The following is a 17,978-nucleotide window of genomic DNA, read 5'->3' as shown; positions in this document are numbered from 1 at the left end:
TGCAGATGACATGATACTAAATACAGAAAACCCTAAAAATTCCACACAAAGACTACTAGAACTGATAAATGCAGCAAGGTAGCAGAATACAAGATTAACATACAGTTGCATTTCTTTACACTAACAATGAAATATCAGAAAGGCAAAGTAAAAAAAAAAAAATCCTTTTTAAAATCATATCAAAAAAATAAAAAACTTAGGAATAAACCTGACCAAGGAGGTGAAAGGTTCATATGCTGAGAACTGTAAAACACTGATAAAGGAAATGGAAGATGATTTAAAGAAATGGAAAGATATCCCATGCTCTTGGATTGGAAGAATTAATATTGTTAAAATGGCCATACTACCCAAAGCAATTTACAGATTTAATACAATCCCTATCAAATTACCCATGACATTTTTCACAGAACTAGAACAAATAATTCTAAAATTTATATGGAACCATAAAAGACCGAGAATTGCCAAAGCAATCCTGAGGAAAAAGAACAAAGCAGGAGGCGTAACCCTCCCAGACTTCAGACAATACTATAAAGCTACAGTAATCAAAATGGCATGGTACTGGTACAAAAACAGATATATGGATCAGTGGAACAGAAGAGAGCCCAGAAATAAACCCACACATCTACGGTCAATTAATCTTTGACAAAGGAGGCAAGTGGTGCTGGGAAAGCTGGACAGCTGCACGTAAATTAATGAAGTTAGAACACACCCTCACACCGTACACAAAAATCAACTCAAAATAGTTTAAAGACTTAAGTATAAGACATGACACCAGAAAACTCTTAGAAGAGAGCATAGGCAAAACATTCTCTAACATAAATTGTACCAATGTTTTCTTAGGTCAGTTTCCCAAGGCAAAAGAAATAAAAGGAAAAATAAATAAATGGAACCTAATCAAACTTACAAGCTTTTGCACAGCAAAGAAAACCATAAACAAAATGAAAAGATAACCTCCACACTGGGAGAAAATACTTGCAAACAATGCGACAGACAGGGCTTAATTTCCAAAATATACAAACAGCTCATATAATTCAATATCAAAAAAAAATTTTTTTTTAAATGGGCATAAGACCTAAATAGACATTTCTCCAAAGACGACATACAGATGGCCAATAAGCACATGAAAAGTTGCTCAACACTGCTAATTATTAGAGAAATGCAAATTAAAACTACAGTGAGGTATCACCTCACACCAGTCAGAATGGCAATCATCAAAAAGTCTACAAATAGGGCTTCCCTGGTGGCGCAGTGGTTGAGAGTCCGCCTGCCGATGCAGGGGACACGGGTTCGTGCCCCGGTCTGGGAAGATCCCACGTGCCGTGGAGCGGCAGGGCCCGTGAGCCATGGCCACTGAGCCTGTGCGTCCGGAGCCTGTGCTCCGCAGCGGGAGAGGCCACAACAGTGAGAGGCCCCCGTACCGCAAAAAAAAAATAAATAAAATAAATAAATAAATAAATAAATAAAAAGTCTACAAATAATAAATGCTGGAAAGGGTGTGGAGGAAAAGGAACCCTTCTATATTGTTGGTGGGAATGTAAAATGGTGCAGCCACTATGGAGCACAGTATGGAGGCTCCTTAAAAAACCAAAAATAGGGCTTCCCTGGTGGCGCAGTGGTTGAGAGTCCACCTGCTGATGCAGGGGACATGGGTTCGTGCCCCGGTCCGGGAAGATCCCACATGCCGCAGAGCAGCTAGGCCTGTGAGCCGTGGCCGCTGAGCCTGCACGTCCAGAGCCTGTGCTCCACAACGGGAGAGGCCACAACAGTGAGAGGCCCGCTTACCGCAAAAAAAAAAAAACCCAAAAATAGAGTTACCATATGATCCAGCAATCCCACTCCTGGGCATAATTCTGAAGAAAATTCTAACTGGAAAAGATACATGCACCCCAATATTCATAGCAGCACTATTTACAATAGCCAAGACATGGAAGCAATCTGAATGTCCATCAACAGATGAATGGATAAAGAAGATGTGGTGTGTGTATATACACACATACACACACACACACACACACAACAGACTACTACTCAGCCATAAGAATGAAATAATGGGGACTTCCCTGGTGGTCCAGTGGTTAAGACTCTGTGCTCCCAATGCATGGGGGCCAGGTTCGATCCCTGGTCAGGGAGCTAGATCCCGCGTGCCGCAACTAAAGATCCCTCATACTGCAGCTAAGACCCTGTGCAGCCAAAATAAATAAATAAATATTAAAAAAAAAAAGAATGAAATAATGACATTTGCAGCAACACAGATGGACCTAGAGAATGTCATACTAATTGAATTAAGTCAAACAGAGAAAGACAAATATTATATGATATCATTTATATGTGGAAACCAAAATATGAACTTATTTACAAAACAGAAACAGACTCACAGACAGAAAACAAACTTATAGTTACCAAAGGGGGAAGAGGAGAGGGGATAAATTAGGAGCTTGGGATTACCAGATACAAACTAATATATATAAAATAGGTAAACAACAAGTCCTACTCTTTTGCACAGGGAACTGTATTATGTATCTTGTAATAAGCTAGAATGAAAAAGAATATGAAAAGAATATATATATGTGTATATACATATGTATATGTGTAAATATATATATATATAACTGAATCACTTTGCTGTACACCAGAAATTAACACAACATTGTAAATTAACTGTATGTCAATTAAAAAAAAAGTATAGATCCAGTAAACAAACTAACCTAGGGATGTCATGTATTAAATAAATAAATAAATAGATAAACAGATAAGCTATATATCTATTGTATACATTGTACAACACAGGAAATATATTTTATAATAACTATAAATGAAATATAACCTTTAAAAATTGTGAATCACTATGTGGTACACCTGAAATTTATACAATATTGTACATCAACTATACCTCAATAAAAAATTTTTATTTTATAATAAATAATAGATAGTGTTACAGATTTTACTCAACAGGATGACCTTGCTACAATGTTCTGATTTCAGCTCCCAAAACAGCTGAAGAAGTCTACAATGTTTCTCTTTCTGCTTCTTTTTTATTTCATTAATATTTTGCACATCAGTATGGATAAGAAGGTGCAAGTGAGCATTCCAAGATCTGGGCTTCCTTCCCAAAAGCACCTCACTGAGGCCCACCCTCTGGTTTCTTATGCATGTCAAGGGGCTACATCTCTCCATTACACACTCTTGCTCCCCAGAGAAGAGGAAGGGTCCTCACCCAGGCAGCCCTCCTGCTCCTAGATGATCAAGCTCGACAGGCCTCACAGAGGCCTAACCTCGAAAGACACAGCTAAGACTCCTCCTCCTCCACAGCCAAAACCAACACTGACACCAGAACTCTCCCCATTCTCTCTAGACTCACACTAATTTGGTTTTTAAAAATCCCGACATAGACACACATTCTGCCCAGAGATTCACTGTTGGTGTTGTTTGGATGGCAAGATAGGGGAAGGAGCAGGGAAGATGGGCACAGTCCAGGATCTTTGGGTTTGACATGCATCTTCCAGGCCACTGAGCCCAAACCCCTTGGTTCCTAGACTTGCTCAAGGCCTGTCACTTGTGTAACTCCAGTTCCATAGGTGAACTAGGGAGCTAAGCCTGTTCTCTGTAAACAGGTTTGGATCTGCCATAATGCAAACATGACTGGGACAACTAACAGCAATTTAAAATACCAAGAATTTGGTGATTAACTGTTTAGCAAAACATTTTTAAAACTGCTTGTAAAAAAAAAATTAGGTATTCCCTAAATCAGAGCATTCAATCATCTATTTTATGTCATTAAGCACCAAGATGCAAAAGAGAGATACCAACATGGAATCATCTTCTAAAATATCATAAGCCAAAACAAATAGATACTTTCTACTGCTGCCAGCTACTCTGACTTAGCTCAGTGATGCAAAGATGGTGAGAAAACAACCAGAATTGAAAAAAGTTACACAGCTGAGAATCAGATCAAATAAAAGACAGGCAGATAACCAAAGATAATGATGAACACTTTCAGAAAAGCTTCAAGACCCTATTTGATTGTTAGCTTTGATAAATTTGGACCTGAAGAAGAGATGATAAAACAAACAAAAGCCACAAGCATCAATTACAAGTAGTTATTAACAGGTTTCTAATATTCCCATTTTTCTGGTGAAAATACAAGAAAAAACCTTTTGCCTAGGTTAATTAAAGTTAATTATTAAATGTAAGCACATTTTCTAATACTTTCTACAAGGAAAGTGATACTAAGGAGAAAATCTTAGTTGGTTATTGACAGTATATTGAAGGAAATTACACTATTTGCCAGAGTGAATCACTTGTATACTTTACAAATCTCTACAGAGTTCTTTTCTGCCAACTGTGAGACACATAATTCCAGCACGTTTTCTCTTACAGCTCGCATTCCTTTCCTTCACCAGTATGTTCAAAAATCCTGTGTTTTATATTTATAACTCAACTTCTAATATAGTTTCATCTACAGGGGAAAAGGTTGAATTCCATCATGAATAGATAAAAAGAAGGACAGAAAATAGAAAGAAAGTGATGATACCTACACATCACTGTTAATCTATGAAGTTATTTAGAAAAAAAAATAGACACTTTGAACTTTGGGTAACTAAATACATATTACATGTTTTGGATTCCTTTACCCCCTTCTGAATTAACCTCCTATAAGCACAAATGTCCTCCAGAAGGACAAACATCAAAATGTTAACTGTAGGTAGTGGGATTATACATCATTATTTTCTGCTCTATACTTTTATATACCAAATTTTATATAATGAAAATATACTCCCTAAAAGGAATAGCAATTGTTATGTTAAAAAGAAACTTACATTAAACCAAAATCAATTGAACAAAACTTCAAAATGTTTCCTAGGAATATGTAATAGAAGATGGTCTCAAAAAGTTTTAGTTGATTTAGAGATACATTTTAATTTTTTTGGTCTCAGTGAGCATTTACAGTGATCTTTAATTGTAATGAGAAATAAAACAGTCTGATTTACAAGGTATTTAGGCACTCTAAAATAGTAATCTCAGAATAAAAATAATGAAAATCTACAAAACAGTAGTTTCTACTGTGCAAGTAAAATCCCAAACCTAAAGATTTTTTCCTTTAAAAAAAAGTCTGTATAGACAGATTATCTGCATGATATGTGGTATACAAATAATGAGTGAAGATGGTTCATACCATCAGTTGTGGGACTTGCAGAAGCACAGCCTACAATCCTTGCTTTCAGGTACCACCATAGTATACTACATCTCATACACTAGCCTACAGTCCCCGGAGAAGGATTACAACCAGGTTTGAGATGGGCCTGAAAGTTAACATGGTCCTGGAGTGTAAGCCAATCACAGGTCACTTCCAGGAGTCCCTCAGCATTCCAAGGGCTCTTGGCCAACCTTAACTACACAGGATCCCATTGTACTTCACAGTTATGAAGGATGGGGAAAATCCTTGAGCTAAAACTATTCTGGATGCTCCCTGTACCACATTAGTAGACAGATTCAAGGGACCACAGCTGCTTGACTACAAATGAAAGGGTCCTGCCCCTTGGGACCTCGAGACAAAAAACATGAGAAATCAAGAAGTTTCAGTAAACATTCACTGATACACCATTTTTCTCCAACAACTCTAGAGATCAGAATACTCTATAACATAAACCATAACATAAAGGTTAGAATACTCTATAAAGAAAGAATATTCTACCAATCAAAGTAAAGATAGAACACTTTATAATATAAAGGTAAAGAAATGATGGTCAGAGTTCATTAATAGCATGCTTCATGATTCAAAATATGAATAGCAGTCAGCTATGGAATAAATGTTTGTGTTCCTCCAAAATGCATACGTTAAAGCCCTAATCTCCAAATCATGATGGTATTTGGAAATGGGGCCTTTGGGAGGTAATTAGGTTTAGGTGAGATCATGAGAGTAGAGACTCCATAATGGGGTTAGTGTCCTTAGAAGAAGAGACATAAGAGAGACGATCTTTCTCTCTGCCTTGTGGGTAAACAGTAAGGAGGCGGCCATCCACAAACCAGAAAGAGGGTTCTCACTAGAGCCCAAACATGCTGACACCCTCACACTGCACCTTCCAGCCTCCACACTACGAGAAAATAAATTTCTGTTGTTGAACCTACCCAGTCTATAGTATATTTGTTATAGCAAACTGAACTAAGACACTCTCATTGTTAGAAGCAGTGGCCTCTCAATCTATAATTGACTGATGCTGAAAAAAGAGAATGGATATATACTCACTCCCCTTAACCTATATAAAAACAGAAGAGTGAAATCTGATAAAGCCACATATTTTTGTGTCATGACATATAGACACTGGATACTTAAAAACTTGCTAACAGATCTGGCTGATTAGCAAAGTGAGCCCACAAAAGTGCTAGTGCTTTTATTATGCAGATAGAAAAAGAAGAAAATTCTCTGATCTAGAAAACTTTTTTTACTCATCTTTAGTAATTTCATCTTACCTTCCCCAATTTCACTTAAAGAATTAAATTAAAATTGGACACTGCAGTCTTTTAAGAGACCACAGCACAGAAAAATTTGTGCCATGATTAAGAATGTAGTTACACAACAGATACAAAAGACATGGTAGAATTTTTTTTACCCCTTTCCCTTTTTATTTTCTCTTTCTTCTTAAAATGGTACCAGAGTCCTTTTGGAGCTCCACAGAAGTGAATGGAAATGTAACTGCTTTCTCTCTGCAGCAACTTGGCTTATACTGGATGCCTTGCCAGGTTGCTAACATGGCACTCTAGTAGATAACTTCCCTAGATTAGATAAAATTAGTACCTTTGATTGCCATCTGTATAGATGAAGAAAATATTATGATTATATACTGATAGTTAAGGTGATAATCCAAATGTTAATTTGGGGGGAATGAAGAAAATATTTTTAAAGCTGTTAAAATATGATGAGAATTACTCAAAACTTTAAAAGATTTCATTTAACCTGATGTACTTTCTTCACATTTAAGAGGAATTTGAAGATTAGTTAAAGAAGCATACGGCTAAGGTGACTGTTTAAAGTACTAATTTCAGGTGTTACAATGAAATCTTTACAACAGATATTTTCATTTTAATTGAATCCCTTCATCTCTAAAAAACATGCATGCCTTTGGGTGCCATGAAACCCGTTATTTCCCATAAAAAAACAACTTACTGAAGAAGGTTAAGATTTACCTACCTTCAAAGAGACAGGCTTTAGTTATAACAAGGATACTTTATCTCTATTGACTAAGAGTTATCTTAGAATATAATAGAGCCAGGGACATGACTTACTCCACTTAGCTGCAGTATTTTCACCTTTAGTGATATGCCACTCAAACACAGCATTTACTTTCTTCACCACCTCTCCCCCCATATGCTGAAGGCGGCGACCTATTTCCTCAAACACAAGGGTACTCTGAAGTTCCCTACCCTAGCAAAAAGAGAAAAGTTAATTTAATTTTAGAAGTTCTGTAAAAATGACTCAAGGGGATAAGACTATTACAAAACAAAAGTGCAACAACGTGATTTTTTTTTAAAAACCTGCACATAAATAAGGGAAACTAGTTTTTTCTCACTAGGTTTCTTTCACACCTTTCCTTATATTAATTTATGTCATCCAGAACCTCACTCCTCTTAATAAAAGAATTTTACTTTTATCAAAATTCAGAAATAATATTTTACAAGTAGACTAGGAACTAACTGGATAACTTATATCCTAACTAACTTCAGCAGGAAGATACTGGGCAAATCAGTCAACTACTGTGGTTTCATTTCTCTGTTTGTAAAATAGGATTAAATTACATGAAGCCTGAATTTCTGTCTAGCTCTAAAATTTCTTAAGATTTTGATCTTACATTCTCTTTAAAGAGATTTTAATTTTCATTCAGTTATATGATAATATGGTGAATGAAAGACAAAGATCATGGGTTTGAAAACCTCTACATTACAAAGTTAATATTTTGGAGACAGAAAATATAAATATTTTTATTAAAAGTCTCAGCATGTTAATACAGAATAACACAAATGTTTTAATAAATAATACATGCTACTGTTTTTATATCTGCATTCAAAGCATTATACAAATCTTTAAATCAAGAAAAAGGTACAGGATATTTAAATTTTTAATATATTTTTCTCCCAAATACTGTTTAAGATTTCTCATTAAACAACTGATTTAGTTACTCTAAAACTAGAAAATTACTTATATTCTCTTGAAAGCTACCCTAGTATCCCCACAAAAAAAGTTTTAAAAAAAATTCATAAGTTGTCAAAATATTCCTTTTTCTCCAAGCAGTTTTAAATTACTGTTCTCCACTTCCACAATTAAGAATCTTTCATAGCTCTTAATTTTCTAAAGTAGACTGAATATTCTTAAAGTGATCTCAATTGAAATTCATAGGTCAGGGTATGACTTGGAGGTCAGTGGTTATAACCCACCTCAGACGGTGTCTTAGCTAAAACATCAGCTGTTGGCACAAGATCCACATATGCATTTGAAATGACGATGTCTCCAGTTCCTTGGATCTTATAAAGGTACAAGAGAAAAAAAAAAACAACCAGTTCACTCTGATGATTCCAATGAAAATACAATTTCATTGTGAAACAGTATAAAGTCTTTTAAAAGAAATTTACATTTTTCTTCATATGAAAAAGAAAATAATCCAAATTAAATAAACAGTTCATAAATTAAATATCAAGAGAAATAAACATGAAGGCTTACTGATTTAATACAAGTGTTAATTAATCCTAACTGTAGAATCAACTGGAGCCCTTTTAAAAAATATTTATGACCAGGTCCCATCTCCAAATATTCCAATTTAAATGGTTTGGGGTGGACCCTGAGCATTGGTATTTGGGGGATTTTTTTTTCCAATATAAGTATGTCTAATGGGGAACCAGGGTGAGAATTGCTTAATTCTTATAAATAGTAAAAGGCATGGCACAAAATCCACATGAGGTAGGGGTACATAAAGTGTATTTGTTCGGTTAACATAGAATAAAATTGGGTAGGAAGAGACCACAGTCTTTTTAAAGAAATAATTCTAGCTCTTATTTCAAAAAGGAAGTGTAAACAGTATAAAGTAATACTTAAATAGCCTTTTTATAAAATATTAAAGGAACTCTAATACTAATTCCTAATACATCAGCTAAGATTATTCCAGTGGTATTCTTTCATAAAAGTATGGTATTGCTACAAATGTATAGGACAATGTCTAAAACTTAAGGCAGCATTTATTAAAACTGACTTTTAACAATCAGGAAGATCATTCTCCCTTGACTACTCCCCATTATACTTCAGAAAAAAAGATCTTTCAAACAATCCTACCTCAAGAAACAAGAAAAATCTCAAATAAACAGTCTAACATTACACCTAAAGCACTTAGAAAAAGAAGAACAAAAAAACCCCAAAGTTAGCAGAAGGAAAGACATCATAAAGATCAGATCATAAATAAATGAAAAAGAAATGAAGGAAACAATAGCAAAGATCAATAAAACTAAAAGCCAGTTCTTTGAGAAGAGAAACAAAGTTGATGAACCACTAGCCAGACTAATCAAAAAAAAAAAAGGGAAGACTCAAATCAATAGAATTAAAAGTGAAAAAGGAGAGGTAACAACTGACACTGCAGAAATACAAAGGATCATGAGAGATTACCACAAGCAACTATATGCCAATAAAATGGACAACATGGAAGAAATGGACAAATTCTTAGAAAAGCACAACCTCCTGAGACTGAACCAGGAAGGAATAGAAAATATAAACAGACCATTCACAAGCACTGAAATTGAAACTGTAACTAAAACTCTTCCAACAAACAAAAGTCCAGGACCAGAGGGATTCACAAGCCAATTCTATCAAACATTTAGAGAAGAGCTAACACTTATCCTTCTCAAACTCTTCCAAAATATAGCAGAGGTAGGAACACTCCCAAACTCATCCTACAAGGCCACCATCACCCTGATACCAAAACCAGACAAAGATGTCACAAAGAAAGAAAACAACAGACCAATATCACTGAAGAACACAGATGCAAAAATCCTCAACAAAATACTAGCAAACAGAACCCAACAGCACATTAAAAGGATAATACACCATAATCAAGTGGGGTTTATCCCAGTAATGCAAGGATTCTTCAATATACACAAATCAATCAATGTGATAAACCATATTAAAAAATTGAAGGAGAAAAACCATATGATCATCTAGATAGATGCAGAAAAAGCTTTTGACAAAATTCAACACCCATTTATGAAAAAAACTCTCCAGAAACTAGGCATAGAGGTAACTTACCTCAACAGAATAAAGGCCATATATGACAAACCCACAGCCAACAACATTCTCAATGGTGAAAAACTGAAACCATTTCCACTAAGATCAGGAACAAGACAAGGCTGCCCACTCTCACCACTATTATTCAACATAGTTTTGGAAGTTTTAGCCACAGCAATCAGAGAAGAAAAAGAAATAAAAAGAATCCAAATCAGACAAGAAGAAGTAAAACTGTCACTGTTTGCAGATGACATGATACTATACACAGAGAATCCCAAAGATGCTACCAGAAAACTACTAGAGCTAATCAATGGATTTCGTAAAGTAGTAGTATATAAAATTAATGCACAGAAATCTCTTGCATTCCTATACACTAATAATGAAAAATCTGAAAGAGAAATTAAGAAAACCCTCCCATCTACCATTGCAACAAAAAGAATAAAATACCTAAGAATAAACCTACCTAAGGAGACACAAGACATGTATGCAGAAAACTATAGGACACTGATGAAAGAAATTAAAGATAATACAAACAGATGGAGAGATATAACATGTTCTTGGATTGGAAGAATCAATATTGTGAAAATGACTATACTACCCAAAGCAATCTACAGATTCAATGCAATCCCTATCAAAGTGCCAATGGCATTTTTCACATAACTAGAACAAAAAATTTCACAATTTATATGGAAACACAAAAGATCCTGAATAGCCAAAGCAATCTTGAGAAAGAAAAACGGAGCTGGAGGAATAAGGCTCCCTGACTTCAGACTATACTACAAAGCTACAGTAATCAAGACAGTATGGTACTGGCACAAAAACAGAAATATAGATCAATGGAACAGGATAGAAAGCCCAGAGACAAGCCCACACACATCTGGTCACCTTATCTTTGATAAAGGAGGCAAGAATATACAATGGAGAAAAGACAGCCTCTTCAGTAAGCGGTGCTGGGAAAACTGGACAGCTACATGTAAAAGAATGAAATTAGAACACTCCCTAACACCATACACAAAAATAAACTCAAAATGGATTAAGGACCTAAAGGTAAGGCCAGACACTATAAAACTCTTAGAGGAAAACATAGGCAGAACACTCTATGACATAAATCACAGCAAGATTCTTTTTGACCCACCTCCTAGAGAAATGGAAATAAAAACAAAAATAAACAAATGGGACCTAATGAAACTTAAAAGCTTTTGCACAGCAAAGGAGACCATAAACAAGATGAAAAGACAACCCTCAGAATGGGAGAAGATATTTGCAAATGAAGCAACTGACAAAGGATTAATCTCCAAAATAAACAGGCAGCTCATGCAGCTCAATACCAAAAAAACAAACAACCCAATCCAAAAATGGCAGAAGACCTAAATAGACATTTCTCCAAAGAAGATATACAGATTTCCAACAAACACATGAAAGGATGCTCAACATCACTAATTATTAGAGAAATGCAAATCAAAACTACAATGAGGTATCCCCTCACACTGGTCAGAATGGGTATCATCAAAAAATCTAAAAACAATAAATGCTGGAGAGGGTGTGGAAAAAAGGGAACCCTCTTGCACTGTTGGTGGGAATGTAAATTGATACAGCCACTATGGAGAACAGTATGGAGGTTCCTTAACAAACTAAAAATAGAACTACCATACAACCCAGTGATCCCAGTACTGGGCATATACCCTGAGAAAACCATAATTCGAAAAGAGTCATGTACCACAATGTTCACTGCAGCACTATTTACAATAGCCAGGACATGGAAGCAACCTAAGTGTCCACTGACAGTTGAATGGATAAAGAAGATGTGCCACATGTATACAATGGAATATTACTCAGCCATAAAAAGAAATGAAATTGAGTTACTTGTAGTGAGGTGGATGGCCCTAGAGACTACCATACAGAGTGAAGTATGTCAGAGAAAAACAAATACCGTATGCTGACACATATATATGGAATATAAAAAAAAAAAGGTTCTGAAAAACCTAGGGGCAGGATACGGATAAAGATGCAGATGTAGAGAATGGACTTGAGGACACGGGGATGGGGACGGGTAAGCTGGGACAAAGTGAGACAGTGGCACGGACATATATACACTACCAAACGTAAAATAGATAGCTAGTGGGAAGCAGCCGCATAGCACAGGGAGATCAGCTTGGTGCTTTGTGACCATCTGGAGGGGTGGAATAGGGAGGGTGGGAGGAAGAAGCAAGAGGGCGGGGATATGGGGATATATGTATATGTATAGCTGATTCACTTTGTTATACAGCAGAAACTAACACACTATTGTAAAGCAATTATACTCCAATAAAGATGTAAAAAAAAAATAATAAGTTAGGTCCTAGGAACTAAGCCTTGAGCCAGGCAGACCTGGGTGTCTATCCCAGCTCCACCACTTTCTATGTGACCATGAGCAAGTTATTTAAGAGACCTGAACCTAGATTTGCCTAAGTTACATGTAGAGTTGTTATGCATAGTAGAAATAATGGGATAGCCTGTTTATAGGTACTTGACAACTTTACGCTGTTATTATTGTTGGTGGTGGTATTTAAACTGCTCGACACAAACCATCAATGTAGTACAAATGATCAGGCCAAAAAGTATCACCCTGGTCAATTGCATTAACAAAAATAATCTGTAAAAAACTTATAAAAGGCTGATTGCATGTCCTTTTAGTATTTTACCGGAGCACTGCTAACAGCCTCACCCCAAAATTACTTAACTCTATAGAGAGATATACTCTGTCTTGTTACTTACTATTAATTAAGCCCAGACTCTGTGACATAAGATGTTAATTTGTGGGTTTTTGTGTGATCAAGATGCACACGATTTCTGTCCAGAAGGAAATATAACCATAACAGATATGGTTTTACTGTTTTATAGGACAATTAACTAGTTTTGTCTCTAACTCAGCAAAATTATTTTAGAATGCTTTCCCTGTTGGACCACATAAACCCTGTTGTTCTAGTTCTCCTTTGAACCAGTTTTATCATCTTGCTAGCTCCCTCATTAAGGAATTAAATAAATTTTCATCACATTTTCATTTTATATCTGCCTGAGAGCCATGCCTTTAATTTTCTGAAGATTATATTCTGACAACAACTTGAATGATGGGTTGAGCCAAAAAGATATGGTTGGTTGGGTTTTCAGAAATGCTATGTAGATAGGCACCAATTTTGCTGAGAATAAAAAACAGAAAATAGCTTCTTTTCGGCCAGAACCGCCATCTTCCAGTAATTCGCCAAAATGACCAACACAAAGGGAAAGAGGAGGGGCACCCGCTACATGTTCTCTAGGCCTTTTAGAAAACACGGAGCTGCTCCTTTGGCCACATACATGCGAATCTACAAGAAAGGTGATATTGTAGATATCAAGGGAACGGGCACTGTTCAAAAAGGAATGCCCCACAAATGTTACCATGGCAAAACTGGGGGAGTCTACAATGTTACTCAGCATGCTGTTAGCATCATTGTAAACAAACAAGTTAAGGGCAAGATTCTTGCCAAGAGAATTAATGTGCGTATCAAGCATGTTAAGCACTCTAAGAGCCAAGATAGCTTCCTGAAACGAGTGAAGGAAAATGATCAGAAAAAGAAGGAAGCCAAAGAGAAAGGTACTTGGGTTCAGCTGAAGAGCCAGCCTGCTCCACCCAGGGAAGCACACCTCGTGAGAACCAATGGAAAAGAGCCTGAACTGCTGGAGCCCATTCCCTATGAATTCATGGCATGATGGGGGTAAAGAAAATAAAAGACCTGGACTGCAAAAAAAAAAAAAAACCAGAAAACAAAAAACAAGGTACAGAGGCATCTTATTTTCAATTAAAAGTTACCACTGATTTTTTTTAAAAACTTTCTAAGTTTTATATCATATCCATAGTAATAACCAAAAGAATGCTAGGATGGAACATAATTATAGGATACAGTGAAGAGGGTAACAAAACAATGTACCTCTAACTACATTATTCATACCTTGGTTTGGAAATGGATTCTATTTCCTTCCTTCCACATCTCAGTTTGTAGAGTTTGTCCTGGATATACTGGTTTTGCAAAACGAACCTTTAAAAAAATGTGTTTTAGGGTTAAAAATGTTTTAATATGAAACTTTTCCACTTTGCAGGGGGGGTGGAATTTGGGGGAGAGGTTGGAGAGCATAAAAGGAAGAAACAGAGATTGGACTATATTTAAATTCATAAAAATAGTAATACCATACAATTAGTAGAGAAAGGATATAGTTAGTAAAAGTTAATTCTTTGTCTTTCAAAGTATAGAATCAATAAATAGTTTAATCTTGACATATCAAAACACAGAAGAATAATCATATTAAGTAGAGTTATATAGGTAACCACCAGAACAACTTAACAGAAGCAGTTAAAAGTGGTACTAATTAAGTCTGAGGAATAAGACCTGGGGTTGTTGTATAGGACAGAATAATTACACCTTTTATTTCCTAATTCTCTATACTATTTTATTTGCTCTGTGTACATATTACTGACTGATTTTTAAAATAATTATAATAATAACTATAAAATAGTTATAATAATGAGAATAATCAGTGTTATCAAAGGCAAGACATAAGAAAATAAATTTCCACTGCTGCATGGATCACAAACTGATAAAAGCTTTTAGAGCTATTTGACACTGCCTTAAAGTTTTGTTTCATTTTTTTTTTTAAGTATATGTCTTTCGATTTATGCAAAACTGTGCAGAGTCAGTTTTCTTTGTAATTTATAATGGATGAAAACTTGAAGCCAACTTAAAAGTGCAAAACTAGGGCTTCCCTGGTGGTGCAGTGGTTAAGAATCCACCAGCCAATGCAGGGGACACGGGTTCGAGCCTTGGTCCAGGAAGATCCCACACGCCACGGAGCAACTAAGCCCGTGTGCCACAACTACTGAGCCTGTGCTCTAGAGCCTGCGAGCCACAACTACTGAGCCCGCGTGCTATAACTACTGAAGCCCGCACACCTAGAGCCTGTGCTCTGCAGCAAGAGAAGCCACCACAATGAGAAGCCCACACTGCAATGAAGAGTAGCCCACGCACTGCAACGAAGAGTAGCCCCCGCTCGCTGCAACTAGAGAAAGCCCGCACACAGCAAGGAAGACCCAATGCAGCCAAAAATAAATAAATTTAAAGTGACCACAAAAAAAAAGTGCAAAACTAAAATCAATATGCAGCCAACATACTGATATAGGTGCATGTTTATTAGAGTTCAAATGCAGCCACTTAACATTTTCAATTAAATTAAGGCAAATTATAAAACAGTAAAAAATGAATAAATAAATTTTTAAAGGTAAATCTCGAGTTTTTGTTAAGGCATATATGCTGCTATATGTATGTTCTTAACTATTTATAAAACAATCAAATTAATCTGTTAAAAGTATAACTGTATATAATATCCTTCATGATGCATGTGTAATAGAGGCATTTATAGCTACAAAAAGAAAACTTGCTGATTGCCAAGTCAATGAAATAATAAAAATAATAACTTCAGTACAGTACCTATTTTTAAGTGAAGTCACTGAGACTCCTCTAAAACTAAAAAGGAACAAGTAGTTAAATTATTAATAATTTACACACACCTTAATTGCTTTGAATCTTGACACGTCATTATCTGCAAACTGCTGTAAAACATGCCTGGCAGAAAATCCAAATGTACATAATCCATGTAATATGGGCTTGTCAAAACCTAAAAATGAGAGAGAGAATTTAGTTAGATAAAGGCACATTTCATGTTTAAAAACCAAGAACAGTTCATTCAGGACTTGAAAAATACATTTTTAAACTGCATTAGCCTGAATCATACCATCTATTTTAACACATTATTGACTGGGGGGATTTCTGCAGAAATTAACGCCTCTGGTGTTAATACGTCTCCGGTCAATAATGTGTTAAGAAATATGGAAAATATTTTATAAATAATACTTCCTGGGAAAAAAATTATGAAATAAACAAAAAAAGAAAAAACAAAAAAGAAAGGAATATCCGAGATCTGGGGACACAAATAATTATTTTGTTTAGCTTTGGTTGTAACCATGAAATCATCCACAGTGATTTCAATATCCATGTATGTAGATGATCCTTCTTCAACCTTTCAGTTCTTTCCTCTCCTCTCCAACGGCCTTGACCTTCATGATAACTCAGATACCCATCCCCATGTTCCTATCCTAGACCTTGCACTAGCAGGAGCTACCTTCCACCATAATCTGAATTTCACGTACACCATTTTCTGAACACTACTTCCCACCTTTCCATGTCCTTTGCATAAACATATTAGGAGAGGGCTATTTTTTAAATGTTACTCAAAATTCCAGTCATAAGTAGCGACATCTTTAAGTATTATTTAGATAACTGAGCTAATATTTTCATTGGCTCACATTATTAGCAACTCACCTGCTAAGTTAGCAAAGTCAGGATCAATGTGTAAGGGATTCCAGTCTCCACTGAGGCGGTACAAAGCAGCCTGTGGAGAAAGAATTATAAAAGAAACTAGCACCCAGTGCCTTCTTAGAATACATTAAACTAAAAACAGGAAATATGGCTGGTTATTGCATAAGAAATGCATTATAATGTACCTAATGGTAGCTCTGATTAAAAAATAACTATTTCTAACAAAAAAAGATTAAGTGTAAATCAAATGCTTTTTGTAACACCTGACACTGAAATCAGAAGGGGTGACGACTGTCAAATAATAGGAAGGGGAACCAAGAACTACATCTGGGAACAACACTGGTTACCACTGCCTAAGGAGAATTTCACAAAAAGGAATCCATCAATCTACTCTCATTAAAACACAATGAAGGGCTTCCCTAGTGGCGCACTGGTTAAGAATCCACCTGCCAATGCAGGGGATATGGGTTTGATTCCTGGTCTGGGAAGATCCCACATGCCACAGAGCAACTAAGCCCGTGCACCACAACTACTGAGCCTGCACTCCAGAGCCCGCGAGCCACAACTGCTGAAGCCCAAGCACACCAACTACTGAAATCCGCATGCCCTAGAGCCCACGCTCTGCAACAAAGGGAAGCCACCACAATGAGAAGCCTGTGCACCACAATGAAGAGTAGCCCCCACTTGCCGCAACTAGAGAAAGCCCACGCACAGCAACAAAGACCCAATGCAGCCAAAAATTAATTAATTAATTGATTATTTAAAAAAGAAAAGAAAAGAAATAAACATTAAAAAAAGAACACAATGAAGATAAGGTGTAAATGTTTATAGCCTCTTCTAACCAAGCAAAATTTATGCCAACTTTCTTAATGGGGTGTTTTAAATTGAAGGCTGTAACCCAATACTAGACATATAAACATCACACACTCCTCACAAACTTTCATTCTACTGGGTACACTAAATCCTGAGATCAGCTCATCCTGCAAAAAAATAGACTAAAAACTTGCAATTAAGATTATATTCCTGCTTACTCCAGATCCTCACATCACTTCTGTACTTAGACAAGGCAGAATTAGCATAAAGATATAGATAACAATAGGAAAAAAGTCACCATACTTCCCAGCATTTAAATTGTGCATTGGTCAAATGAGAGAGTAGTTTTCAGTACTGAAGGGAAGAAATTCACAAAAGAGCTAACAGTAAGTATTTACTGTATCTGTGTATTAATTTTGGGGCTGCCTCTAGACTTCTCTTTCTTATCAATTGCTAGGTCAAGCTTTCCAAGACTATTAAAATGTTGTGTAGAGACTAGCCATGTCAGCATACCTGACTTTCTT

At 36.0% G+C, this 17,978-nt stretch overlaps 2 protein-coding genes across 6 annotated transcripts in view; one reads left to right on the top strand and one right to left on the bottom strand.

The window, feature by feature from the left end:
- The window catches only part of HSD17B4 (hydroxysteroid 17-beta dehydrogenase 4), a 153,195-nt gene that overhangs the window by 68,158 nt on the left and 67,059 nt on the right, over positions 1–17,978 (bottom strand). For 4 of the 5 annotated variants that reach the window (XM_081231332.1, XM_081231331.1, XM_081231330.1 and 1 more), the window contains exons 18-22: positions 16,645–16,714; positions 15,834–15,940; positions 14,224–14,310; positions 8,428–8,514; positions 7,282–7,420 (exon numbers count right to left, since the gene is read on the bottom strand). In XM_081231332.1, the coding sequence (XP_081087458.1) occupies positions 7,282–7,420; positions 8,428–8,514; positions 14,224–14,310; positions 15,834–15,940; positions 16,645–16,714 (490 nt within the window). The remainder of the gene's footprint in view (positions 1–7,281; positions 7,421–8,427; positions 8,515–14,223; positions 14,311–15,833; positions 15,941–16,644; positions 16,715–17,978) is intronic. The other variant, XR_014015536.1, reaches the window with a different exon arrangement.
- LOC308615279 (large ribosomal subunit protein eL21-like) lies at positions 13,465–13,984 on the top strand (the record flags this gene model as incomplete). The annotated part of the gene is made up of 1 exon (XM_081230578.1): positions 13,465–13,984. Exon 1 carries the CDS (start codon positions 13,502–13,504, stop codon positions 13,982–13,984), a length of 483 nt encoding a protein of 160 aa, XP_081086704.1. The 5' UTR covers positions 13,465–13,501.

The sequence above is a fragment of the Mesoplodon bidens genome (assembly GCF_964165515.1).
Source record: "Mesoplodon bidens genome assembly, chromosome: 4".
Taxonomy (NCBI): domain Eukaryota; kingdom Metazoa; phylum Chordata; class Mammalia; order Artiodactyla; family Ziphiidae; genus Mesoplodon; species Mesoplodon bidens.
The sequence above is the reverse complement of the archived record's forward strand: the minus strand, read 5'-3'. Positions and strand labels throughout refer to the sequence as shown.